The 26,813-nt window shown below is 45.7% G+C and overlaps 1 protein-coding gene across 7 annotated transcripts in view; it reads right to left on the minus strand.

Annotated features, from left to right (window-relative positions):
- EVI5L (ecotropic viral integration site 5 like) overlaps positions 1 to 26,813 on the minus strand; it is a 72,889-nt gene that overhangs the window by 14,860 nt on the left and 31,216 nt on the right. For 5 of the 7 annotated variants that reach the window (XM_069766811.1, XM_069766807.1, XM_069766809.1 and 2 more), the window contains 7 exons: positions 26,518 to 26,661; positions 25,728 to 25,817; positions 24,917 to 25,014; positions 24,772 to 24,832; positions 23,420 to 23,473; positions 20,077 to 20,109; positions 3,378 to 3,518 (listed from right to left, as the gene is read on the minus strand). In XM_069766811.1, the coding sequence (XP_069622912.1) occupies positions 3,378 to 3,518; positions 20,077 to 20,109; positions 23,420 to 23,473; positions 24,772 to 24,832; positions 24,917 to 25,014; positions 25,728 to 25,817; positions 26,518 to 26,661 (621 nt within the window). The remainder of the gene's footprint in view (positions 1 to 3,377; positions 3,519 to 20,076; positions 20,110 to 23,419; positions 23,474 to 24,771; positions 24,833 to 24,916; positions 25,015 to 25,727; positions 25,818 to 26,517; positions 26,662 to 26,813) is intronic. The other 2 variants (XM_069766806.1, XM_069766813.1) reach the window with 1 other exon arrangement.

A 26,813-nucleotide genomic window follows, 5' to 3' on the forward strand; every position in this document is an offset into this window, starting at 1 on the left:
TGACTGCCTTCTGGACATCTGTCAGGTCAGCAGTCTTCCCCATGATTGTGGAGCCTACTAAAACAGCCTATGGGACCTTATTAAATGCTTAGGAATCCTTTACAGATGTTTTTTGTTAATTATTTTAATTTACTGAGATGACTTTTGGGGTTTCATTGGCTGTAAGCCATAATCATCAACATTAACAGAAATAAACACTTGAAATCGATCACTCTGTGTGTAATGACTCTACTGTATATAATATACGAGTTTCATTTTTTCTATTGAAGAACTGAAATAAATTAACTTTTTGATGACATTCAAATTTAGTGAGAATCACCTTTATCTCTCTAATAATGTATGTAGCTTGTATTGTGAACTCTGGGGACAGTATATAGAAACACACGGCACTCTGTATATTATAAGCGTAGGTGCTGAAGTAGGGTATCCAACCTGTAGTATCAAATGTATAGAAGAACTTGGCACTCAATAGTTTATAAAGAAAAATAAGGTCATTTATTTCACATCCAGACAAACAAGTCAAATTGCTGAACGTTTTCGGTCCCAGTTGGACCTTCCTCAGAGCAATTAAGCTTATCTTGAGTACAGGATCAGTATGCGTGCCCTTATGATGCACCCTGCGGTCACCAGCCTTGTGTACGGTGTAGAGGGCTGGTAGCTAAAAGCATGCTATATCGCTTGAGTATGCAGTTTGCCCACACTGTGCTCGGAGTGAAGCTCCAGCGCTGGTGGCGTTCTAAGTCGCTTCTCAATCTGCACTGTCTGGGGACAGAGCGGCTTTAAAAAAAAATGGCCAACCATGTACCACAAAGATGGGCTAGATTCAACAGGGCATAAGCCACTTTCAGCAATTCTCTCTAATAAAGGCACCAGGTCCTTCGAAAATTTAGCAGGTTTCCAATTTGCAGACCAAAGTTACCCATATCAGGGTCTCAAGAGGTGAGGGTACGACATATGTTCCAATCCTTCCAAAATCAATTCTAATAGGCAGTCCACTATGGAAACAGTGGCTCTGCTACAAGGAGCGCAAGAATCAGCCGTTAAGGTGATGGCTGTGACATCCGCCTCAGCCATTAAGAAGACGGCCGCTGCATCCGCCTCTGCCATTAAGATGACGGCCGCTACATCCACCTCAGCCATTAAGATGATGGCCGCTACATCCGCCTCAGCCATTAAGATGACGGCCGCTACATCCGCCTCAGCCATTAAGATGATGGCCGCTACATCCGCCTCAGCCATTAAGATGACGGCCGCTACATCCGCCTCAGCCATTAAGATGACGGCCGCTACTTCCGCCTCAGCCATTAAGAAGAAAGCCGCTACATCCACCTCAGATATTAAGATGACGGCCACTACATCCACCTCAGCCATTAAGATGACGGCCGCCGCATCCGCCTCAGCCATTAAGATGACGGCCGCCACATCCGCCTCAGCCATTAAGATGACGGCCGCTACATCCGCCTCAGCCATTAAGATGACGGCCGCTACTTCCGCCTCAGCCATTAAGATGACGGCCGCTGCATCCGCCTCAGCCATTAAGATGACGGCCGCTACTTCCACCTCAGCCATTAAGATAACGGCCGCTACTTCCACCTCAGCCATTAAGATAACGGCCGCTACTTCCGCCTCAGCCATTAAGATGACGGCCGCTACTTCCACCCCAGCCATTAATGATGACGGCCGCTACTTCTGCTTCAGCTATTAAGATGACGGCCGCTACATCCACCTCAGACATTAATGATGATGGCCGCTACATTCGCCTCAGCCATTAATGATGACGGCCGCTACATCCACCTCAGACATTAATGATGATGGCCGCTACATTCGCCTCAGCCATTAATGATGACGGCCGCTACTTCTGCCTCAGTCATTAAGAAGACAGCCGCTACTTCTGCCTCAGCTATTAAGATGACGGCCGCTACTTCTGCCTCAGCTATTAAGATGACGGCCGCTACTTCTGCCTCAGCTATTAAGATGACGGCCGCTACATCCACCTCAGACATTAATGATGATGGCCGCTACATTCGCCTCAGCCATTAATGATGACGGCCGCTACTTCTGCCTCAGTCATTAAGATGACGGCCGCTACTTCTGCCTTAGCTATTAAGATGACGGCCGCTACTTCCGCCTCAGCTATTAAGATGACGGCCGCTACTTCCGCCTCAGCCATTAAGATGACGGCCGCTACTTCCGCCTCAGCCATTAAGATGACGGCCGCTACTTCCGCCTCAGCCATTAAGATGACGGCCGCTACATCCGCCTCAGCCATTAAGATGACGGCCGCTACTTACGCCTCAGCCATTAAGATGACGGCCGCTACTTCCGCCTCTGCCATTAAGATGACGGCCGCTACTTCCGCCTCAGCCATTAAGATGACGGCCGCTACTTCCGCCTCAGCCATTAAGATGACGGCCGCTACTTCCGCCTCAGCCATTAAGATGACGGCCGCTACTTCTGCCTCAGCCATTAAGAAGACAGCCGCTACTTCTGCCTCAGCCATTAAGAAGACAGCCGCTACATCTGCCTCAGCCATTAAGATGACCGTGGCTACATTCATCTCAGCCATTAAGATGACAGATGCTACTCCCACCTCAGCCATTAAGATGACGGCCGCAACTTCCGTTTCAGCCACTAAGACGATGTCCGATACTTCCACCTCTGCTATTAAGATGACGGCCGCTACATCCGCCTCAGCCATTTAGAATGACGGCCGCTACATCCGCCTCAGCCATTTAGAATGACGGCCGCTACATCCGCCTCAGCCATCAAGATGACGGCCGCTACTTCCGTCTCAGCCACTAAAATGACAGCCACTACATCTGCCTCAGCTATTAAGATGAACGCCGCTACATCTGTAAGAATGGAAACAAAGGTTCTCTGTAAGTGGAACTAAAGCAAAGTAAAAAAAAAGTGATATTAGGGCAATTGTGGTGGTAGGAGAAATTACTAGTGACCCTTAAAGGGGTGATCCTATCTCGTACATTTATGGATATTCTGTAGATGTATACTTGATGCAGATCCCACCAATGGGACCAGCATTTATTTTGCAAACGGGGCTGACACATGGATGCAGCTCCCATTAGTGATATGTATCTATGGCATATCCCTTGTATTTTCCATAAATGTATGATAAGGAAATATCCCTTTAAAAACCACCTGTAAATGCGAACAATCAGCTCATTACTGGTGGAAGTGTGAACGCCATCACACGTTACAAAGTAATGGGAGAATATATATATATATATATATATATATGGTCAAGCTAAGTCCTGAAGAATATTTTGAACACTACCCCAACAATTTCCCTTAAAGGCAAAGTGAGAAAGCCTCTATGCCATCTGTGACGAGCCTCCGGAGCCCGGGCACGGAGCTCTTACCTGCTTATCTTGCAGCTGGCGGATGAGATTTTGGGCGCTCTGTAGATTTTCAGTCGCCGTATAGTATTGCTGTTTTACTACAGCCAGCTCTCTTTTTATGGCGTAGTTTTCTTCAGCTTCTTGGGCCCGTGTCACCTGACCCTAAATGTGAGAGGCCGAGAAACAAATAATTTCTATCTGGCTCCTTACTTCCTGCCAAATAATGGGCCCGAGTGGTTTCTCCACTCAGGGACTGGAAATACAGGTATATGGCAATTCTCCTCACTGTCTTATTGAATAATCACATTCTTCATGCAAGAACAACTCTGGAAAATATTTTATTCGGTGAGCTGCCCCTCTGTTATTCCACCTGGTAATTTCTAAATGTGCTATTGACATGAAATTCTCATTAGACGTCAGTAACAACCCATCCAATCTGGTAGAAGGTTTACACAGTAAAATATCGATATTTGCAGATGATACAAAACTATGTAAAGCAGTTAATACAAGAGAAGATAGTATTCTGCTACAGATGGATCTGGATAAGTTGGAAACTTGGGCTGAAAGGTGGCAGATGAGGTTTAACAATGATAAATGTAAGGTTATACACATGGGAAGAAGGAATCAATATCACCATTACACACTGAACGGGAAACCACTGGGTAAATCTGACAGGGAGAAGGACTTGGGGACGATAAACTTACCTGGAGCAGCCAGTGCCAGGCAGCAGCTGCCAAGGCAAACAGGATCATGGGGTGCATTAAAAGAGGTCTGGATACACATGATGAGAGCATTATACTGCCTCTGTACAAATCCCTAGTTAGACCGCACATGGAGTACTGTGTCCAGTTTTGGGCACCGGTGCTCAGGAAGGATATAATGGAACTAGAGAGAGTACAAAGGAGGGCAACAAAATTAATAAAGGGGATGGGAGAACTACAATACCCAGATAGATTAGCGAAATTAGGATTATTTAGTCTAGAAAAAAGACGACTGAGGGGCGATCTAATAACCATGTATAAGTATATAAGGGGACAATACAAATATCTCGCTGAGGATCTGTTTATACCAAGGAAGGTGACGGGCACAAGGGGGCATTCTTTGCGTCTGGAGGAGAGAAGGTTTTTCCACCAACATAGAAGAGGATTCTTTACTGTTAGGGCGGTAAGAATCTGGAATTGCTTGCCTGAGGAGGTGGTGATGGCGAACTCAGTCGAGGGGTTCAAGAGAGGCCTGGATGTCTTCCTGGAGCAGAACAATATTGTATCATACAATTATTAGGTTCTGTAGAAGGACGTAGATCTGGGGATTTATTATGATGGAATATAGGCTGAACTGGACGGACAAATGTCTTTTTTCGGCCTTACTAACTATGTTACTATGACATTGCTCAGGTGTGAATATGGCCTATTCTTTTACACAAACACTCTTCGCATCCTGAAGGTCCCATGGGTTCAATTGTATTCAGATCAGGTGATTGGCTAGGCCATTCTAGCAGCTTTATTTTCTTCCTCTGAAACCAATTGAGCGTTTCCTTGGCTGTGTGTTTGGGATCATTGGCTTGCTGATAAATCCACCCTCATTTCACCTTCATCATCCAGATAGATGGCAGCAGATTTTTTATCAAGAATGTGTCGGTACATTTATCCACTCATCCTTCCTTCATTCACATGAAGTTTGCCAGTGCCATATGCTGATAATCAGTCCGACAACATTATGTTCTCACAGAGTTTCACTGTTGGTATGGTGTTTTTGGGGTGATAAGCAGTGCCTTTTGGCCTCCAAATATGGAGTGTATTATGGCATACAAATAGTTCTCGTCTGACCAGACTATATTCTCCCAGTATTTCACAGGCTTGTCTAAATATTGTTGAGATAACTTTAAACATGCTTGAACATGCTTTTTGTTCAGGTATGGAGTCTTGTGTGGTGAGAATGCATACAGGCCATCGAGGCTGAGTGCATTACTTATAGTCTCCCTTGAAACAATTGTATCCGCTGATTCCAGGTCTTTCTGTAGCTCTCCACAGGTGTTCCTCGGCTCTTGGACAATTCTTCTGATAATTCTTTTCACTCCTCTGTCTGAAATCTTGTGAGGAGCACCAGGTCGTGGCCAGTTTATGGTGAAATGATATTCCTTGCACTTCCAGATTATGGCCCCAACATTGCTCACTGGAACATTCAGCAGTTTAGAAATTTTTTTGCAACCAATGACATCAGTATGTTTTGCAACAATAAGGTTGCGAAGGTCTTGAGGCAGTTCACTGGTTTTACCCATCATGTTTCTTGTGTGGCACCTTGCTAATGTGACACCTTTTTATAGGCCATCAGTTGAACCAGCTGATATTATCTTTCACTTAGTGGCAGGATTGCTTTCTAACTACTGATAAATTTCAGCTGGTGTTATGACTTTCCATGACTTTTTGCATTTATCTTTTTTTCATGTGTTCAATACTTTTTCCCTGTGTCATTTCTCATTGTTACACATAACTTAATTTATGGACATCTATGATTTGATTTCTTTGCCTGTGTGCATTGGATGGGTTGTTACCGACATCTGGAGAGAACTTCATGTCAATAGCACCTTTAAACTGGTGACGTATGCAATACTTATTTCATGCGCTATATAAAAAACATACACACACTAGTATGTAGTCAAGAACATACGTGTGTGTACAGTACAATACAAGTATTTGATCCCTTGCTGATTTTGCAAGTTTGCCCACTGACAAAGAGATGAACAGTCTATAATTTTAAGGGTAGGTTAATTTTAACATTAAGAGATAGAATATCAAAAATGAAATCCAGAAAAATTACATTGTATAAATTACATAAATTTACTTGCATTTTGCAGAGAGAAATAAGTATTTGATCCCCTGCAACCATTAAGAGTTCTGGCTCCTATAGACCAATTAGATGCTCCTAATCAACTCGTTACCTGCCTTAAAGACAGCTGTCTTACATAGTCACCTTTATAAAAGACTCTTGTCCACAGACTCAATTAATCAGTCAGACTCTAACCTCTACAACATGGGCAAAACCAAAGAGCTTTCTAAGGATGTCGGGGACAGGATCATAGACCTGCACAAAGCTGGAATGGGCTACAAAACCATAAGTAAGACGCTGGGTGAGAAGGAGACAACTGTTGGTGCTATAGTAAGAAAATGGAAGAAATACAAAATGACTGTCAATCAACATCGATCTGGGGCACCATGCAAGATCTCACCTCGTGGGGTACCCTTGTTCATGAGGAAGATGACAGATCAGCCTAAAAGTACATGGGGGGAACTTGTTAATGATCTCAAGGCAGCTGGGACCACAGTCACCAAGAAAACCATTGCTAATGCATTACGCCGTAAAGGTTTAAAATCCTGCAGTGCCCGCAAGGTCCCCCTGCTCAAGAAGGTACATGTGCAGGCCCGTATGAAGTTTGCCAATGAACACCTGGATGATTCTGTGAGTGATTGGGAGAAGGTGTTGTGGTCAGACGAGGCAAAAATTGAGTTCTTTGGCATTAACTCAATTCGCCGTGAAGAGAAATGCTGCCTATGACCCAAAGAACACCATCCCTACTGTCATGCATGGAGGTGAAACGATTATGTTTTGGGGATGTTTCTCTGCTAAGGGCACAGGACTACTTCACCACATCAGTGGGAGAATGGATGGAGCCATGTACTGTAAAATCCTAAGTGACATCTTCCTTCCCTCAGCCAGGACATTAAAAATGGGACGTGGCTGGGTCTTCCAGCAAGACAATGACCCAAAACATACAGCCAAGGCAACAAAGGAGTGGCTCAAAAAGAAGCACATTAAGGTCATGGTGTGGCCTAGCCAGTCTCCAGACCTTAATCCCATAGAATAAAGAGAGTTGAAGCGCCGAGTTGCCAAGTGACAGCCTCAGAATCTTAACGATTTAGAGATGATCTGCAAAGAGGAGTGGACCAAAATTCCCCCTGATATGTGCGCAAACCTCATCATCAGCTACAATAACGTCTGACTGCTGTGTTGCCAACAAGGATTTTGCCACAAAGTATTAAGTCTTGTTTGCCAGAGGGATCAAATACTTATTTCTCACTGCAAAATGCAAATGAATTTATATAATTTATACAATGTGATTTTCTGGATTTTATTTTTCATTTTCTAGCTCTCAATGTTAAAATTAACCTGCCCTTAAAATTATAGACTGTAAGTTTGTCTACTGACAAAGACAACAACAAAATCAGCAATAGTGCAAGTTCCACCACTTAAAAAGATGAGAGGCGTCTGTAATTTACATCATAGGTAGACCTCAACTATGGGAGACAAACTGAGAAAAAAAAATGAAGAAAATCACATTGTCTGTTTTTTTAACAATTTATTTGCATATTATGGTGGAAAATAAGTATTTGGTCAGAAACAAACAATCAAGATTTCTGGCTCTCACAGGCCTGTAACTTCTTCTTTAAGAGTCTCCTCTTTCCTCCACTCATTACCTGTAGTAATGGCACCTGTTTAAACTTGTTATCAGTATAAATAGACACCTGTGCACACCCTCAAACAGTCTGACTCCAAACTCCACTATGGTGAAGACCAAAGAGCTGTCAAAGGACACCAGAAAAAAAAATTGTAGCCCTGCACCAGGCTGGGAAGACTGAATCTGCAATAGCCAACCAGCTTGGAGTGAAGAAATCAACAGTGAGAGCAATAATTAGAAAATGGAAGACATACAAGATCACTGATAATCTCCCTCGATCTGGGGCTCCACGCAAAATCCCACCCCGTGGGGTCAGAATGATCACAAGAACAATGAGCAAAAATCCCAGAACCACGCGGGGGGACCTAGTTAATGAACTGCAGAGAGCTGGGACTAATGTAACAAGGCCTACCATAAGTAACACACTACGCCACCATGGACTCAGATCCTGCAGTGCCAGACGTGTCCCACTGCTTAAGCCAGTACATGTCCGGGCCCGTCTGAAGTTTGCTAGAGAGCATTTGGATGATCCAGAGGAGTTTTGGGAGAATGTCCTATGGTGTGATGAAATCAAACTGGAACTGTTTGGTAGAAACACAACTTGTCGTGTTTGGAGGAAAAAGAATACTGAGTTGCATCCATCAAACACCATACCTACTGTAAAGCATGGTGGTGGAAACATCATGCTTTGGGGCTGTTTCTCTGCAAAGGGGCCAGGACAACTGATCTGGGTACATGAAAGAATGAATGGGGCCATGTATCGTGAGATTTTGAGTGCAAACCTCCTTCCATCAGCAAGGGCATTGAAGATGAAACGTGGCTGGGTCTTTCAACATGACAATGATCCAAAGCACACCGCCAGGGCAACGAAGGAGTGGCTTCGTAAGAAGCATTTCAAGGTCCTGGAGTGGCCTAGCCAGTCTCCAGATCTCAACCCTATAGAAAACCTTTGGAGGGAGTTGAAAGTCCATGTTGCCAAGCGAAAAGCCAAAAACATCACTGCTCTAGAGGAGCTCTGCATGGAGGAATGGGCCAACATACCAACAACAGTGTGTGGCAACCTTGTGAAGACTTACAGAAAACGTTTGACCTCTGTCATTGCCAACAAAGGATATATTACAAAGTATTGAGATGAAATTTTGTTTCTGACCAAATACTTATTTTCCACCATAATATGCAAATAAATTGTTAAAAAAACAGACAATGTGATTTTCTGGATTTTTTTTTCTCAGTTTGTCTCCCATATTTGAGGCCTACCTATGATGTAAATTACAGACGCCTCTCATCTTTTTAAGTGGTGGAACTTGCACTATTGCTGACTGACTAAATACTTTTTTGCCCCACTGTATATATATATATATACATATATATATATATATACACTCTTCCTGTATGGAGAAACTAGTTGCAGACATTGCTCAGGTGTGATTACAGCCTATTCTTTTACACAAACACCCTTCGCATCCTGAAGGTCCCCTGGGTTCAATTGTTATATATATATATATATATATATATATATATATATATATATATATATATATATATATATATATATATATATATATATATATATATATATATATATATATACACACACACACACACACACATACACACACACACACAATGGGGAAAGTAAAATACAGAGCCAATTCTACAAGTTTTCCCACCTACAAAGAATGCAGAGGTCTGTAATTTTTATCGTAGGTACCATTTCAACCGTGAGAGGCTGAATCTAAAAATAAAAAGCAAAAAAAAAAATCACATTGTAGGATTTTTAAATGGTCAAGACCAAAGAGCTGTCTAAGTACACAGGGAAAAAATTGTAGACCTGCACAAGGTTGGGATGGGCTACAGGACAATAGGTAAGCAGCTTGGTGAGAAGGCAACAACTGTTGGTGCAATTATTAGAAAATGGTAGAAACACAAGATTACTGTAAATCTTCCATGATCTGGGGCTCCATGTAGGATCTCTCCTCGTTGGGTAAGGATGATTCTGAGGAAAGTAAGGAATCAGCCCAGAACTACATGGGAGGACCTGGTTAATGACCTGAAGAGAGAGCTGGGACCACAGTCTCAAACATTATCGTTACTAACACACTACACTAAAAATTCTGCAGACCTGTTTGAAGTTTGCTAATGACCATCTGCATGATCCAGAGGAGGAATGGTAGAAGGTCATGTGGTCAGATGAGACCAAAATAGAACTTTTTGGCATCAACTCCAGTTGCCGTGTTTGGTGGAAGAAGAAGGATGAGTACAACCACAAGAACACCATCCCAACCATAAACCATGGTGGTGGAAACATCATACTTTGGGGGTGCTTTTCTGCAAAGGGGACATGACGACTGCACCGTATTGAAGGGAGGATGGATTGTATCATGTATTGCGAGATTTTGGCCAAAAACCTCCTTCCCTCAGTAACATGACAATGATCCGAAACACAAAGCCAGGACAACAAAGGAGTGGCTCTGTAAGAAGCATTTCAAGGTCCTGGAGTGGCCTAACCAGTCTCCAGGCCTGAACCCAATAGAACATTTTTGGAGGGAGCTGAAACTCAGTGTTGCCCAACGACAGCCCTGAAACCTGAAAGATTTGGAGAAGATCTGTATGGAGGAGGGGGCCAAAATCCCTGCTGCAGTGTGTGCAAACTTGGTCAAGAACTACAGGAAACATCTGACCTCTGTTATTGGAAACAAAGGTTTCTGTACCAAATATTAAGTTCTGCTTTTCTATGGTATTAAATACTAATTTCATGCAATAAAATGCAAATTATGTAAAAATCATACAATGTGATTTTCTGTATTGTATTTTTATGTTATGTCTCACAGTTGAAGTGTACCTACGATAAAAATTATAGACCTCTGCATTCTTTGTAGGTGGGAAAACTTGCATAATCGGCAGTTTATCAAATTATTATTTTCCCTGCTGTATACTACAAGCATTCTATACACACATACACATTGTACAGAGATCTATACAACTATATATATATATATATATATATATATATATACAGTGGGGCAAAAAAGTATTTAGTCAGTCAGCAATAGTGCAAGTTCCACCACTTAAAAAGATGAGAGGCGTCTGTAATTTACATCATAGGTAGACCTCAACTATGGGAGACAAACTGAGAAAAAAAAATCCAGAAAATCACATTGTCTGTTTTTTTAACATTTTATTTGCATATTATGGTGGAAAATAAGTATTTGGTCAGAAACAAACAATCAAGATTTCTGGCTCTCACAGACCTGTAACTTCTTCTTTAAGAGTCTCCTCTTTCCTCCACTCATTACCTGTAGTAATGGCACCTGTTTAAACTTGTTATCAGTATAAAAAGACACCTGTGCACACCCTCAAACAGTCTGACTCCAAACTCCACTATGGTGAAGACCAAAGAGCTGTCAAAGGACACCAGAAACAAAATTGTAGCCCTGCACCAGGCTGGGAAGACTGAATCTGCAATAGCCAACCATTTTGGAGTGAAGAAATCAACAGTGGGAGCAATAATTAGAAAATGGAAGACATACAAGACCACTGATAATCTCCCTCGATCTGGGGCTCCACGCAAAATCCCACCCCGTGGGGTCAGAATGATCACAAGAACGGTGAGCAAAAATCCCAGAAACACGCGGGGGGACCTAGTGAATGAACTGCAGAGAGCTGGGACCAATGTAACAAGGCCTACCATAAGTAACACACTACGCCACCATGGACTCAGATCCTGCAGTGCCAGACGTGTCCCACTGCTTAAGCCAGTACATGTCCGGGCCCGTCTGAAGTTTGCTAGAGAGCATTTGGATGATCCAGAGGAGTTTTGGGAGAATGTCCTATGGTCTGATGAAACCAAACTGGAACTGTTTGGTAGAAACACAACTTGTCGTGTTTGGAGGAAAAAGAATACTGAGTTGCATCCATCAAACACCATACCTACTGTAAAGCATGGTGGTGGAAACATCATGCTTTGGGGCTGTTTCTCTGCAAAGGGGCCAGGACGACTGATCCGGGTACATGAAAGAATGAATGGGGCTACGTATCGTGAGATTTTGAGTGCAAACCTCCTTCCATCAACAAGGGCATTGAAGATGAAATGTGGCTGGGTCTTTCAACATGACAATGATCCAAAGCACACCGCCAGGGCAACGAAGGAGTGGCTTCGTAAGAAGCATTTCAAGGTCCTGGAGTGGCCTAGCCAGTCTCCAGATCTCAACACTATAGAAAACCTTTGGAGGGAGTTGAAAGTCCGTGTTGCCAAGCGAAAAGCCAAAAACATCACTGCTCTAGAGGAGATCTGCATGGAGGAATGGGCCAACATACCAACAACAGTGTGTGGCAACCTTGTGAAGACTTACAGAAAACGTTTGACCTCTGTCATTGCCAACAAAGGATATATTACAAAGTATTGAGATGAAATTTTGTTTCTGACCAAATACTTATTTTCCACCATAATATGCAAATAAAATGTTAAAAAAACAGACAATGTGATTTTCTGGATTTTTTTTTCTCAGTTTGTCTCCCATAGTTGAGGTCTACCTATGATGTAAATTACTGACGCCTCTCATCTTTTTAAGTGGTGGAACTTGCACTATTGCTGACTGACTAAATACTTTTTTGCCCCACTGTATATATATATATATATATATATATATATATATATATATATATATATATATATATATACATACATATATATATATATATATACATATACATACATACACACACATACATATACACACACACACACTTTGCTCAAAAGTTTACATACCCCGGCAGAATTTTTACTTTCTTAGCCTTTTTTCCGAGGATATGAATGATAACACCAAAACCTTTTCTCCACTCATGGTTAGTGGTTGGGTGAAGCCATTTATTGTCACTACTGTGTTTTCTCTTTTTAAATCATAATGACAACCCAAAACATCCAAATGACCCTGATCTAAAGTTCACATACCCCATTTCTTAATACCGTGTATTACCCCCTCTAACATCAATGACAGCTTGAAGTCTTTAGTGGTAGTTGTGGATGAGGGTCTTTATTTTATCAGATGGTAAAGCCACCCACTCTTCTTGGCAAAAAGCCTCCAGTTCCTGTAAATTCCTGGGCTGTCTAGCATGAACTGCGCGCTTGAGATCTCCCCAGAGTGGCTCAATGATATTGAGGTCTGGAGACTGAGATGGCCATTCCAGAACCTTCACTTTGTTCTGTTGTATCCAATGACAGGTCGGTCTACTTGGCCTTGTGTTTTGGATCGTTGTCATGTTGGAACATCCAAATACGTCCCATGCGCAGCTTCCGGGCTGATTGCAAATTTGCCTCCAGTATTTGTTAATAATGTGCTGCATTCATCTTTCCTTCAACTTTGACCAAGTTTCCTGTGCCTTAGTAGCTCAAACATCCCCAAATCATTAGCGATCCTCCTCTGTGCTTTACAGTAGGAATGGTGTTCCTTTCATCATAGGCCTTGTTGACCGCTCTCCAAATGTAACACTTATGGTTGTGGCCAAAAAGTTCAATTTTGGCCTCATCACTCCAAATTACCTTGTTCCAGAAGTTTTGAGGCTGGTCTCTGTGGTGTTTTGCGTATTGTAGGCGAGATACTTTGTGGCATTTGTGCAGTAATGGCTTTCTTCTGGCGACTTAACATTGCAGCACATTTTTCTTCAAGTGCTTCCTTATTGTGCATTTTGAAACAGCCAGACCGCTAGTTTTCAGAGAGTCCTATATTTCAGCTGATGTTATTTGTGGGGTTTTCTTTGCATCTCAAATAATTTTCCTGGCAGTTGTGGATATTTTTGTTGGTCTACCTGGCCGTGGTTTTGTTTTTACAGAGCCCCTAAATTTGTTAATCAGAGTTTGAACGCTGCTGACTGGCATTATCAATTCCTTGGATATCTTTTTGTATCCCTTTCCTGTTTTATACAGTTCAACTACCTTTTCCCGTAGATCCGTTGACAATTCTTGTGCTTTCCTCATGACTCACAATCCAGAAATGTCAGTGGCTGGATGAAAGATGCAAGAGTCTGGCTGGATCCCAGAAACTCACTCAGCTTTTATGCACACACAATTACAAGCAAACAGGTCACAGGTGAGGATGTTACCTTTAGTAGCCATTCAAACCCATTTGTGTCAACTTCTGTGCATGTTATCAGGCCAAAATCACCAGGGTATGTGAACTTTTGATCAGAATCATTTGGATGTTTTGGGTTGTCATTATGATTTAAAAAGAGAAAACACAGTAGTTTGACAATAAATGGCTTCACCCAACCACTGACCATGAGTGGAGAAAAAGTTTTGGTTTTATCATTCATATTCTCTGAAAAAAGGCCAAGAAAACAAAAAATTGTAAACTTTTGAGCACAACTGTATATACCGGTGTATTGTATCTGTATACACTCAGTACAACGTACAATACAATGAGGCCATTTCCTTTTGAAATGCGTGTATTTTTGTCTAAAAAAAAAAATCAATTTTGTAATTAAGTTTCATTGACAACGTTGCACCATTTTCCTTGTACACTGTGGGCAGAATTATTAGACATGTGAGGATTTAGACCAAAATTTTGCGTTTCCGCACACGTCAAAATCGCTGCATGCGGACGCATCCGCATACAACGCATGTCCCTGCATACCCAATGTTAAAGATAGGTACACAAGGAAACGCAGGATGCATACAGAAGTAGGCAGAGCTTCAGGGAGGAAGTACGCAGCAATCCGCAGCCCTCATGAACGAAAAGGTGACCTAGCCTAAGATATTGGGATGATCAGAGAATCATCAGAAGTTTTGTTGAGAAAAAAAGCTGCAGATAAACTGACCAAGATGTGAGAAGAATCAAACATGAAGCTACCAGGAGCCATTATCCTCCAGTGCTGTCATGTTCCAGAGCTGCAGCCTGAGCAAGACACAGAAGTACAAGGTGTTCAGTGCTCAGAGCCATGGCCGAGGTGAGGAGGCTGACACCCGACCACCACTGAGCAAGACACAGAAGTACAAGGTGTTCAGTGCTCAGAGACATGGCCGAGGTGAGGAGGCTGACACCCGACCTCCACTGAGCAAGACACAGAAGTACAAGGGGTTCAGTGCTGAGAAACATGGCCGAGGTGAGGAGGCTGACACCCGACTACCACTGAGCAAGACACAGAAGTACAAGGTGTTCAGTGCTCAGAGACATGGCCGAGGTGAGGAGACTGACACCCGACCTCCACTGAGCAAGACACAGAAGTACAAGGGGTTCAGTGCTCAGAAACATGGCCGAGGTGAGGAGGCTGACACCAGTCACCACTGAGCAAGACACAGAAGTACAAGGTGTTCAGTGCTCAGAGACATGGCCGAGGTGAGGAGGCTGACACCAGTCACCACTGAGCAAGACACAGAAGTACAAGGTGTTCATTGCTCAGAGACATGGCCGAGGTGAGGAGGCTGACACCGACTACCACTGAGCAAGACACAGAAGTACAAGGGGTTCAGTGCTCAGAGACACGGCCGAGGTGAGGAGGCTGACACCCGACCACCAGTGAGCAAGACACAGAAGTACAAGGTGATCAATGTTCAGAGACATGGCCGAGGTGAGGAGGCTGACACCCGACCACCACTGAGCAAGACACAGAAGTACAAGGTGATCAATGCTCAGAGACATGGCCGAGGTGAGGAGGCTGACACCCGACCACCACTGAGCAAGACACAGAAGTACAAGGTGATCAATGTTCAGAGACATGGCCGAGGTGAGGAGGCTGACACCCGACCACCAGTGAGCAAGACACAGAAGTACAAGGTGATCAATGTTCAGAGACATGGCCGAGGTGAGGAGGCTGACACCCGACCACCACTGAGCAAGACACAGAAGTACAAGGTGATCAATGCTCAGAGACATGGCCGAGGTGAGGAGGCTGACTCCCGACCACCACTGAGCAAGACACAGAAGTACAAGGTGATCAATGTTCAGAGACATGGCCGAGGTGAGGAGGCTGACACCCGACCACCAGTGAGCAAGACACAGAAGTACAAGGTGATCAATGCTCAGAGACATGGCCGAGGTGAGGAGGCTGACACCCGACCACCACTGAGCAAGACACAGAAGTACAAGGTGATCAATGCTCAGAGACATGGCCGAGGTGAGGAGGCTGACACCCGACCACCAGTAAGCAAGACACAGAAGTACAAGGCGTTCAGTGCTCAGAGACGTGGCCAAGGTGAGGAGGCTGACACCCGACCACCACTGAGCAAGACACAGAAGTACAAGGTGTTCAGTGCTCAGAGACATGGCCGAGGTGAGGAGGCTTACACCGACCACTACTGAGCAAGACACAGAAGTACAAGGTGTTCAGTGCTCAGAAACATGGCCGAGGTGAGGAGGCTTACACCGACCACTACTGAGCAAGACACAGATGCACAAGGTGTTCAGTGCTCAGAGACATGGCCGAGGTGAGGAGGCAGACACCCGACCACCACTGAGCAATACACAGAAGTACAAGGTGTTCAGTGCTCAGAGACATGGCCGAGGTGAGGAGGCTGACACCCGACCTCCACTGAGCAAGACACAGGAGTATAAGGGGTTCAGTGTTCAGAGACACGGCCGAGGTGAGGAGGCAGACACCCGACCACCACTGAGCAAGACACAGAAGTGCAAGGTGATCAATGCTCAGAGACATGGCCGAGGTGAGGAGGCTGACACCCGACCACCACTGAGCAAGGCACAGAAATATAAGGTGTTCAGTGCTCAGAGACACGGCCGAGGTGAGGAGGCTGACACCGACCACCTCTGAGCAAGGCACAGAAATATAAGGTGTTCAGTGCTCAGAGACACGGCCGAGGTGAGGAGGCTGACACCGACCACCTCTGAGCAAGACACATGAAATAATGATATGATCAAAATACTCACTTGTCTAATAATTCTACATACAGTGTGTTGCACTTCCAATTGCGGACTGCAGAATGAGTTAATTGAGGATCGGTCAGTGAGCATGTTCTGATGGCTCAAAGGGAAAGTTTTTAATTAAAGTACCCAAAAGTGGGACACCCTTTCATTTCCCACCTACAATTTCCTCCACTGTTCTTTTCTTTCTTCAGTCTGCCACTGACATATGCGGTGCATGAGCATGCTTTAACCTCTACAACTGACGTGCGTTTCTGGAGCATGCTTTATCCTCTGCGACTGACATGTGCGGTGCTGGAGCAAGCTTTATCCTCTGCAACTGACGTGCGGTGCTGGAGTATGCTTTATCCTCTGCAACTGACATGTGTAGTGCTGGAGAATGCTTTATCCTCTGCAACTGACGTGTGGTGCTGGAGTATGCTTTATCCTCTGCAGCTGACATGTGTAGTGCTGGAGCATGCTTTATCCTCTGCAACTGGCATGTGCGGTGCTGGAGTATGCTTTATCCTCTGCAACTGACATGTGTAGTGCTGGAGAATGCTTTATCCTCTGCAACTGGCATGTGCGGTGCTGGAGTATGCTTTATCCTCTGCAACTGACATGTGTAGTGCTGGAGAATGCTTTATCCTCAGTAACTGACATGTATGATGTGTGAGCATGCTTTATCTTCTGTCACTGACATGTGAGGTGCTGGAGCATGCTTTATCCTCTGCCACTGACATGTGCGGTGCTGGAGCATGCTTTATCCTCTGTCACTGACAAGTATGATGCGTGAGCATGCTTTATCCTCTGCCACTGACATGTGAGGTGCTGGAGCATGCTTTATCCTCTGTCACTGACATGTGCGGTGCTGGAGCATGCTTTATCCTCTGCAACTCACGTGTGGTGCTGGAGTATGCTTTATCCTCTGCAGCTGACATGTGCGTTGCTGGCGCATGCTTTATCCTCTGCCATTGACATGTGTGGTTCTAGAGCATGCTGCATCCTCTGCCACTGACATGTGCGGTGCGGGAGCATGCTTTATCCTCTGCCACTGACATATGCGGTGCATGAGCATGCTTTAACCTCTACAACTGACGTGCGTTTCTGGAGCATGCTTTATCCTCTGCGACTGACATGTGCGGTGCTGGAGCAAGCTTTATCCTCTGCAACTGACGTGCGGTGCTGGAGCATGCTTTATCCTCTGCAACTGACATGTGTAGTGCTGGAGAATGCTTTATCCTCTGCAACTGACGTGTGGTGCTGGAGTATGCTTTATCCTCTGCAGCTGACATGTGTAGTGCTGGAGAATGCTTTATCCTCTGCAACTGACATGTGCGGTGCTGGAGTATGCTTTATCCTCTGCAACTGACATGTGTAGTGCTGGAGAATGCTTTATCCTCAGTAACTGACAAGTATGATGCGTGAGCATGCTTTATCCTCTGCCACTGACATGTGAGGTGCTGGAGCATGCTTTATCCTCTGTCACTGACATGTGCGGTGCTGGAGCATGCTTTATCCTCTGCAACTCACGTGTGGTGCTGGAGTATGCTTTATCCTCTGCAGCTGACATGTGCGTTGCTGGCGCATGCTTTATCCTCTGCAATTGACATGTGTGGTTCTAGAGCATGCTGCATCCTCTGCCACTGACATGTGCGGTGCGGGAGCATGCTTTATCCTCTGCCATTGACATATGCGGTGCATGAGCATGCTTTAACCTCTACAACTGACGTGCGCTTCTGGAGCATGCTTTATCCTCTGCGACTGACATGTGCGGTGCTGGAGCAAGCTTTATCCTCTGCAACTGACGTGCGGTGCTGGAGTATTCTTTATCCTCTGCAACTGACATGTGTAGTGCTGGAGAATGCTTTATCCTCTGCAACTGACGTGTGGTGCTGGAGTATGCTTTATCCTCTGCAGCTGACATGTGTAGTGCTGGAGAATGCTTTATCCTCTGCAACTGACATGTGCGGTGCTGGAGTATGCTTTATCCTCTGCAACTGACATGTGTAGTGCTGGAGAATGCTTTATCCTCAGTAACTGACATGTATGATGTGTGAGCATGCTTTATCCTCTGTCACTGACATGTGAGGTGCTGGAGCATGCTTTATCCTCTGCCACTGACATGTGCGGTGCTGGAGCATGCTTTATCCTCTGTCACTGACAAGTATGATGCGTGAGCATGCTTTATCCTCTGCCACTGACATGGCCGAGGTGAGGAGGCTGACACCCGACCACCACTGAGCAAGACACAGAAGTACAAGGTGATCAATGTTCAGAGACATGGCCGAGGTGAGGAGGCTGACACCCGACCACCAGTGAGCAAGACACAGAAGTACAAGGTGATCAATGCTCAGAGACATGGCCGAGGTGAGGAGGCTGACACCCGACCACCAGTAAGCAAGACACAGAAGTACAAGGTGATCAATGCTCAGAGACATGGCCGAGGTGAGGAGGCTGACACCCGACCACCAGTAAGCAAGACACAGAAGTACAAGGCGTTCAGTGCTCAGAGACATGGCCGAGGTGAGGAGGCTTACACCGACCACTACTGAGCAAGACACAGAAGTACAAGGTGTTCAGTGCTCAGAAACATGGCCGAGGTGAGGAGGCTTACACCGACCACTACTGAGCAAGACACAGATGCACAAGGTGTTCAGTGCTCAGAGACATGGCCGAGGTGAGGAGGCAGACACCCGACCACCACTGAGCAATACACAGAAGTACAAGGTGTTCAGTGCTCAGAGACATGGCCGAGGTGAGGAGGCTGACACCCGACCTCCACTGAGCAAGACACAGGAGTATAAGGGGTTCAGTGTTCAGAGACATGGCCGAGGTGAGGAGGCAGACACCCGACCACCACTGAGCAAGACACAGAAGTGCAAGGTGATCAATGCTCAGAGACATGGCCGAGGTGAGGAGGCTGACACCCGACCACCACTGAGCAAGGCACAGAAATATAAGCTGTTCAGTGCTCAGAGACACGGCCGAGGTGAGGAGGCTGACACCGACCACCTCTGAGCAAGGCACAGAAATATAAGGTGTTCAGTGCTCAGAGACACGGCCGAGGTGAGGAGGCTGACACCGACCACCTCTGAGCAAGACACATGAAATAATGATATGATCAAAATACTCACTTGTCTAATAATTCTACATACAGTGTGTTGCACTTCCAATTGCGGACTGCAGAATGAGTTAATTGAGGATCGGTCAGTGAGCATGTTCTGATGGCTCAAAGGGAAAGTTTTTAATTAAAGTACCCAAAAGTGGGACACCCTTTCATTTCCCACCTACAATTTCCTCCACTGTTCTTTTCTCCCTTCAGTTCCTCCCAATTACAATGTCATAGGAAAAATATGACAGGAAAAACCAGGAACGATCCTGAAGACAAATAAGGCAAGAAGATAGGTGACTGTACCTGGATGAGCCTGTCCGCTAACGCAGCGCTTTCCTATGAGGTGGTCCACAAACACGAAGGACAGGACGAGATAAAGAGACACAGAGCGAGAGAAACAAAGACAGAGCAGGAAGGAGAGGGGGAGAGAAAGAAAAAGGTAACCACCACCGCACTACAAGAGGCAGGACAGAATTCCACAGGTTTCATAAATGACATAACTTCTATAGCAAGAAATTACCCAAAGAGGAGAGAAAAATAGCTGCCAAGGCAAAAGCTCAATGTGCACTACATCAGATAACCTCTGCAACTGACGTGCGGTGCTGGAGCATGCTTTATCCTCTGCGACTGACATGTGCGGTGCTGGAGCATGCTTTATCCTCTGCGACTGACATGCAGTGCTGGAGTATGCTTTATTCTCTGCAACTGACGTGCGGTGCTGGAGCATGCTTTATCCTCTGCAACTGACGTGCGGTGCTGGAGCATGCTTTATCCTCTGCGACTGACGTGCAGTGCTGGAGCAACCTTCATCCTCTGCAACTGACGTGCAGTGCTGGAGTATGCTTTATCCTCTGCAGCTGACATGTGTAGTGCTGGAGCATGCTTTATCCTCTGCAGCTGACATGTGTAGTGCTGGAGCATGCTTTATCCTCTGCAGCTGACATGTGTAGTGCTGGAGAATGCTTTATCCTCTGCAGCTGACATGTGTAGTGCTGGAGTATGCTTTATCCTCTGCAACTGACATGTGCGGTGCTGGAGTATGCCTTATCCTCTGCAACTGACATGTGTAGTGCTGGAGAATGCTTTATCCTCTGCAACTCACATGTGCGGTGCTGGAGTATGCTTTATCCTCTGCAACTGACATGCAGTGCCGGAGTATGCTTTATCCTCTGCAACTGACGTGCGGTGCTGGAGCAACCTTTATCCTCTGCGACTGACATGTGCAGTGCTGGAGTATGCTTTATCCTCTGCAACGGACATGCGGTGCTGGAGCAACCTTTATCCTCTGCAACTGACATGTGTAGTGCGGGAGAATGCTTTATCCTCTGCAACTGACATGTGTAGTGCCGGAGTATGCTTTATCCTCTGCAACTGACATGTGTAGTGCTGGAGAATGCTTTATCCTCTGCAACTGACATGTGTAGTGCTGGAGAATGCTTTATCCTCTGCAACTGACGTGTGGTGCTGGAGTATGCTTTATCCTCTGCAGCTGACATGTGTAGTGCTGGAGAATGCTTTATCATCTGCAATTGACATGTGCGGTGCTGGAGTATGCTTTATCCTCTGCAACTGACATGTGCGGTGCTGGAGAATGCTTTATCCTCTGCAACTGACATGTGTGGTGCTGGAGTATGCTTTATCCTCTGTCACTGACATGTGCGGTGCTAGAGCATGCTTTATCCTCTGCAACTCACGTGTGGTGCTGGAGTATGCTTTATCCTCTGCAGCTGACATGTGTAGTGCTGGAGCATGCTTTATCCTCTGCAACTGGCATGTGCGGTGCTGGAGTATGCTTTATCCTCTGCAACTGACATGTGTAGTGCTGGAGAATGCTTTATCCTCAGTAACTGACATGTATGATGTGTGAGCATGCTTTATCTTCTGTCACTGACATGTGAGGTGCTGGAGCATGCTTTATCCTCTGCCACTGACATGTGCGGTGCTGGAGCATGCTTTATCCTCTGTCACTGACAAGTATGATGCGTGAGCATGCTTTATCCTCTGCCACTGACATGTGAGGTGCTGGAGCATGCTTTATCCTCTGTCACTGACATGTGCGGTGCTGGAGCATGCTTTATCCTCTGCAACTCACGTGTGGTGCTGGAGTATGCTTTATCCTCTGCAGCTGACATGTGCGTTGCTGGCGCATGCTTTATCCTCTGCCATTGACATGTGTGGTTCTAGAGCATGCTGCATCCTCTGCCACTGACATGTGCGGTGCGGGAGCATGCTTTATCCTCTGCCACTGACATATGCGGTGCATGAGCATGCTTTAACCTCTACAACTGACGTGCGTTTCTGGAGCATGCTTTATCCTCTGCGACTGACATGTGCGGTGCTGGAGCAAGCTTTATCCTCTGCAACTGACGTGCGGTGCTGGAGTATGCTTTATCCTCTGCAACTGACATGTGTAGTGCTGGAGAATGCTTTATCCTCTGCAACTGACGTGTGGTGCTGGAGTATGCTTTATCCTCTGCAGCTGACATGTGTAGTGCTGGAGAATGCTTTATCCTCTGCAACTGACATGTGCGGTGCTGGAGTATGCTTTATCCTCTGCAACTGACATGTGTAGTGCTGGAGAATGCTTTATCCTCAGTAACTGACAAGTATGATGCGTGAGCATGCTTTATCCTCTGCCACTGACATGTGAGGTGCTGGAGCATGCTTTATCCTCTGTCACTGACATGTGCGGTGCTGGAGCATGCTTTATCCTCTGCAACTCACGTGTGGTGCTGGAGTATGCTTTATCCTCTGCAGCTGACATGTGCGTTGCTGGCGCATGCTTTATCCTCTGCCATTGACATGTGTGGTTCTAGAGCATGCTGCATCCTCTGCCACTGACATGTGCGGTGCGGGAGCATGCTTTATCCTCTGCCATTGACATATGCGGTGCATGAGCATGCTTTAACCTCTACAACTGACGTGCGCTTCTGGAGCATGCTTTATCCTCTGCGACTGACATGTGCGGTGCTGGAGCAAGCTTTATCCTCTGCAACTGACGTGCGGTGCTGGAGTATGCTTTATCCTCTGCAACTGACATGTGTAGTGCTGGAGAATGCTTTATCCTCTGCAACTGACGTGTGGTGCTGGAGTATGCTTTATCCTCTGCAGCTGACATGTGTAGTGCTGGAGAATGCTTTATCCTCTGCAACTGACATGTGCGGTGCTGGAGTATGCTTTATCCTCTGCAACTGACATGTGTAGTGCTGGAGAATGCTTTATCCTCAGTAACTGACATGTATGATGTGTGAGCATGCTTTATCCTCTGTCACTGACATGTGAGGTGCTGGAGCATGCTTTATCCTCTGCCACTGACATGTGCGGTGCTGGAGCATGCTTTATCCTCTGTCACTGACAAGTATGATGCGTGAGCATGCTTTATCCTCTGCCACTGACATGTGAGGTGCTGGAGCATGCTTTATCCTCTGTCACTGACATGTGAGGTGCTGGAGCATGCTTTATCCTCTGCCACTGACATGTGCGGTGCTGGAGCATGCTTTAGCCTATACAACGGACATGTGAGGAGCCGGAGCATGCTTTATAGGAAACAAGGCAGCCACTTTAAACCCTCCTGCATAGGAAAGAAAAGAATGGATCTACAGATGAGAAAATGGGGTGATAACACTGGACATCAGACATTTCTTACCTTTTCTAGAGTTTCGATTCGTTGCTTCAGAAGTCTGTTTTCTGTTCGTAAGCGCTGCATAAAAGATAGTGAGAAAAGTGAGATACAATGAACCACCTGCAGGAGGAGAAAAATGGGGTCTTCACTAACAGGGCCCCCAGTAGTCGTCACTACCTGTATGCGCAGAGTCGTCTCGTACATCAGTGAGCACAAGCTCCCAGTAAAGCAGCCACATAGGAAAAATCTTCTGGACATCAGGTCTATAAATGCCACAAATGACTGATAATGCTTGGCTCATGATCGTGACCAGCACCCATCTCAAGAATGGGCGTCCCCAAGAATTGTTGGTGACCACCAGGTCAAATGAGGGGTCCAGAGACCATCATTCTGGAGATATGTGTGAATATGCCATAAATATCTAAGATAACAACACCGTTAAATAACTGAAAGGGGCAGACATGCTTGATGTGAATGGCTGAGACAAAGCAGACTTAAAGCTTCCTCAAACCTATGTTCACATAGACTTAAAGGGGTTGTCTGGCCATAGAGTGACTACAGACATGTAGACTATGTCACTGCAGACTTGTGAATCCTCACATTGTGCGCACTGTGAGGATTCTCCGATTCCAGCTCTGAGATTTGCATACATGCAGTCACATGCCGACTAGACGTGAGTGGCCGAGGCTGGACACGTCTAGTTGGAATGTGGCCAGAAGTATGCAAACCACATACTACGGTCACATGACAGCTTGCTCCTAGCGCCATGTCTGATGATCTGCTCATTAGTTCCTGTCTGCAAATCTGCTCATTAGCTCCTGTCTGCCGATCTGCTCATTAGCTCCTGTCTGCCGATCTGCTCACTAGCTCCTGTCTGCTGATCTGCTCATTAGCTCCTGCCTGCTGATCTGCTCATTAGCTCCTGTCTGCTGATCTGCTCATTAGCTCCTGTCTGCCGATCTGCTCACTAGCTCCTGTCTGCCGATCTGCTCATTAGCTCCTGCCTGCTGATCTGCTCATTAGCTCCTGCCTGCTGATCTGCTCATTAGCTCCTGCCTGCTGATCTGCTCATTAGCTCCTGCCTGCTGATCTGCTCATTAGCTCCTGTCTGCTGATATGCTCATTAGCTCCTGCCTGCTCTTCTGCTCTTTAACTCCTGCCTGCTGATCTGCTCATTAGCTCCTGTCTGTTGCAGTGTTTAAGGGTCTATTGAGCAATTCGTAGGGGTCTTAGGATACAGACCCCCCCCCATCCATCTGCAGGCAATTAAAGTACTTGCTAAATAGTAAAAAAAAAAAAAGCAAAGAAACAAAAGTTTACTCTCTAACTTTTGTGTTTAGCGTCGACTCCCTATAGAAAGACCTCACGGTGCACACCTTGATTTCGATTTGCTCTTCCATCTCTTTGCTCTTAATGGCAGCGTATTCTTTTTCTAACCTAGAAGAGAAAACCATCAACATGTCTCAACATTAAAGGGGTACAGTCATCCTTAAGAGAAGAAAGCGATGGGACTCTTCGTACCGTTTCATCCTCTTGGGGTTGTACTTGACTTGATATGCCTTATGGATCAGCTTATCTGGGCAGCTGTCAAACTGATGGGGGATCACCTTCTGAAAATACTGAGAAAGGCCAGTACAGACATATTACTAAAGAGAGGCCTCCGGGAACAAATCATTGCGGAAGCTTGACATCTGACACTCTACCGTAAAAGCCAGAATCCAATCTCGGACATTAAAAGGGGTGATCCCAGAAAAAAAAAAAATCATACATCCGGAGGATAGGTGAAAAATGTATAATCACTGGGGGCCGAATTGGAGTGGAGTGGCAATTTTGTTGCTCTATTTAATGACCATGGGACTTCATATCAGATATCGGGAGCAGTGGCAGGCACAGCACTGGACCCAGGAAGGATGAATAAAGCGTGATTTGTCTGTTTTTGTTTTTAATAAATTGGGTCTACGGATTGAGATCTCTGAAAGGGCACAACTCCTTTAAATAAAAAATAAATAAAGAAAAAAAAAAAGGTATTTATGACCACAAAAAATAAAAATTAAAACAACATATTTGGTACCACTGGAGTCATAGTGACCTGCAGATAAAGTAGAACTTATTATACTTCACTGTTTACAGCGAGAAAAAGGAAAAAAAAGTGCCCCAACCCCTTCACTAAAAAAAGGAACAAATATGTGTACCCCAAGGACTTATGAGAGACCACCCTGCCACTGTTCAGCACCCGCGATGTTAGACCGACATGACATTGTTTAGCCTTGCTTGCTGCCGATTATAGACATGGTTATGAATGATCGCCATAGACGGCGGCCATATTTCTTACCTGAGACATGCCTTCCATATCCAGCTGCATCAGCTCGGTCTGGTTCACGGTCAGCAGGGCCATCCCTACCCGGAATATGACTTCCAGGCCCTGAAAGGTGACAGCAAAGAGATCGGAGCATTCACGACCAGGACTGGAATTGCAATAGGCAGCACAGAGACAGCAGAAATCGGCAGCACATGGACAGCAGAAATCGGCGGCACATGGACAGTAGAAATCGGCGGCACAGAAACAGCAGAAATCGGCGGCACAGAGACAGCAGAAATCGGTGGCACAGAGAGCAGAAATCGGCAGCACAGAGACAGCAGAAATCGGCGGCACAGAGAGCAGAAATCGGCAGCACAGAGACAGCAGAAATCGGCGGCACAGAGACAGCAGAAATCGGCGGCACAGAGACAGCAGAAATCGGCAGCACAGAGACAGCAGAAATCGGCAGCACAGAGACAGCAGAAATCGGCGGCACAAAGACAGCAGAAATCGGCGGCACAGAGACAGCAGAAATCGGCAGCACAGAGAGCAGAAATCGGCGGCACAGACAGCAGAAATCGGCGGCACAGAGACAGCAGAAATCGGCGGCACAGAGACAGCAGAAATCGGCAGCACAGAGACAGCAGAAATCGGCGGCACAGAGACAGCAGAAATCGGCAGCACAGAGACAGCAGAAATCGGCAGCACAGAGACAGCAGAAATCGGCAGCACAGAGACAGCAGAAATCGGCAGCACAGAGACAGCAGAAATCGGCAGCACAGAGGCAGCAGAAATCGGCGGCACAGAGACAGCCGCTACTCACCTCGTAAATGAAGATATCAAACACACGAGTGGCTATAGGCAATGGGAACGTCGTGAGAAAAAGGGTCAAAAACCAGGACGAGGAGTACATAGACGTGTGGAAGCAGTGAGAGCGAAAGTGGAGGTTTAACTCTGGGAGCTGGTCCTGAAAAGGGAATATCAGGCGTTTATGTAATAATCCATCCCGTAGCGATACTTTTTTTTGGATACACCGTGCTTAGTTATCATCATATGAGACCCCATGACAACACTTCTTAGCTTGTCGGCCTCATCGCAGGAGCGTTTTATGAATCAGTC

The sequence above is a fragment of the Ranitomeya imitator genome, chromosome 4 (assembly GCF_032444005.1).
Source record: "Ranitomeya imitator isolate aRanImi1 chromosome 4, aRanImi1.pri, whole genome shotgun sequence".
Taxonomy (NCBI): domain Eukaryota; kingdom Metazoa; phylum Chordata; class Amphibia; order Anura; family Dendrobatidae; genus Ranitomeya; species Ranitomeya imitator.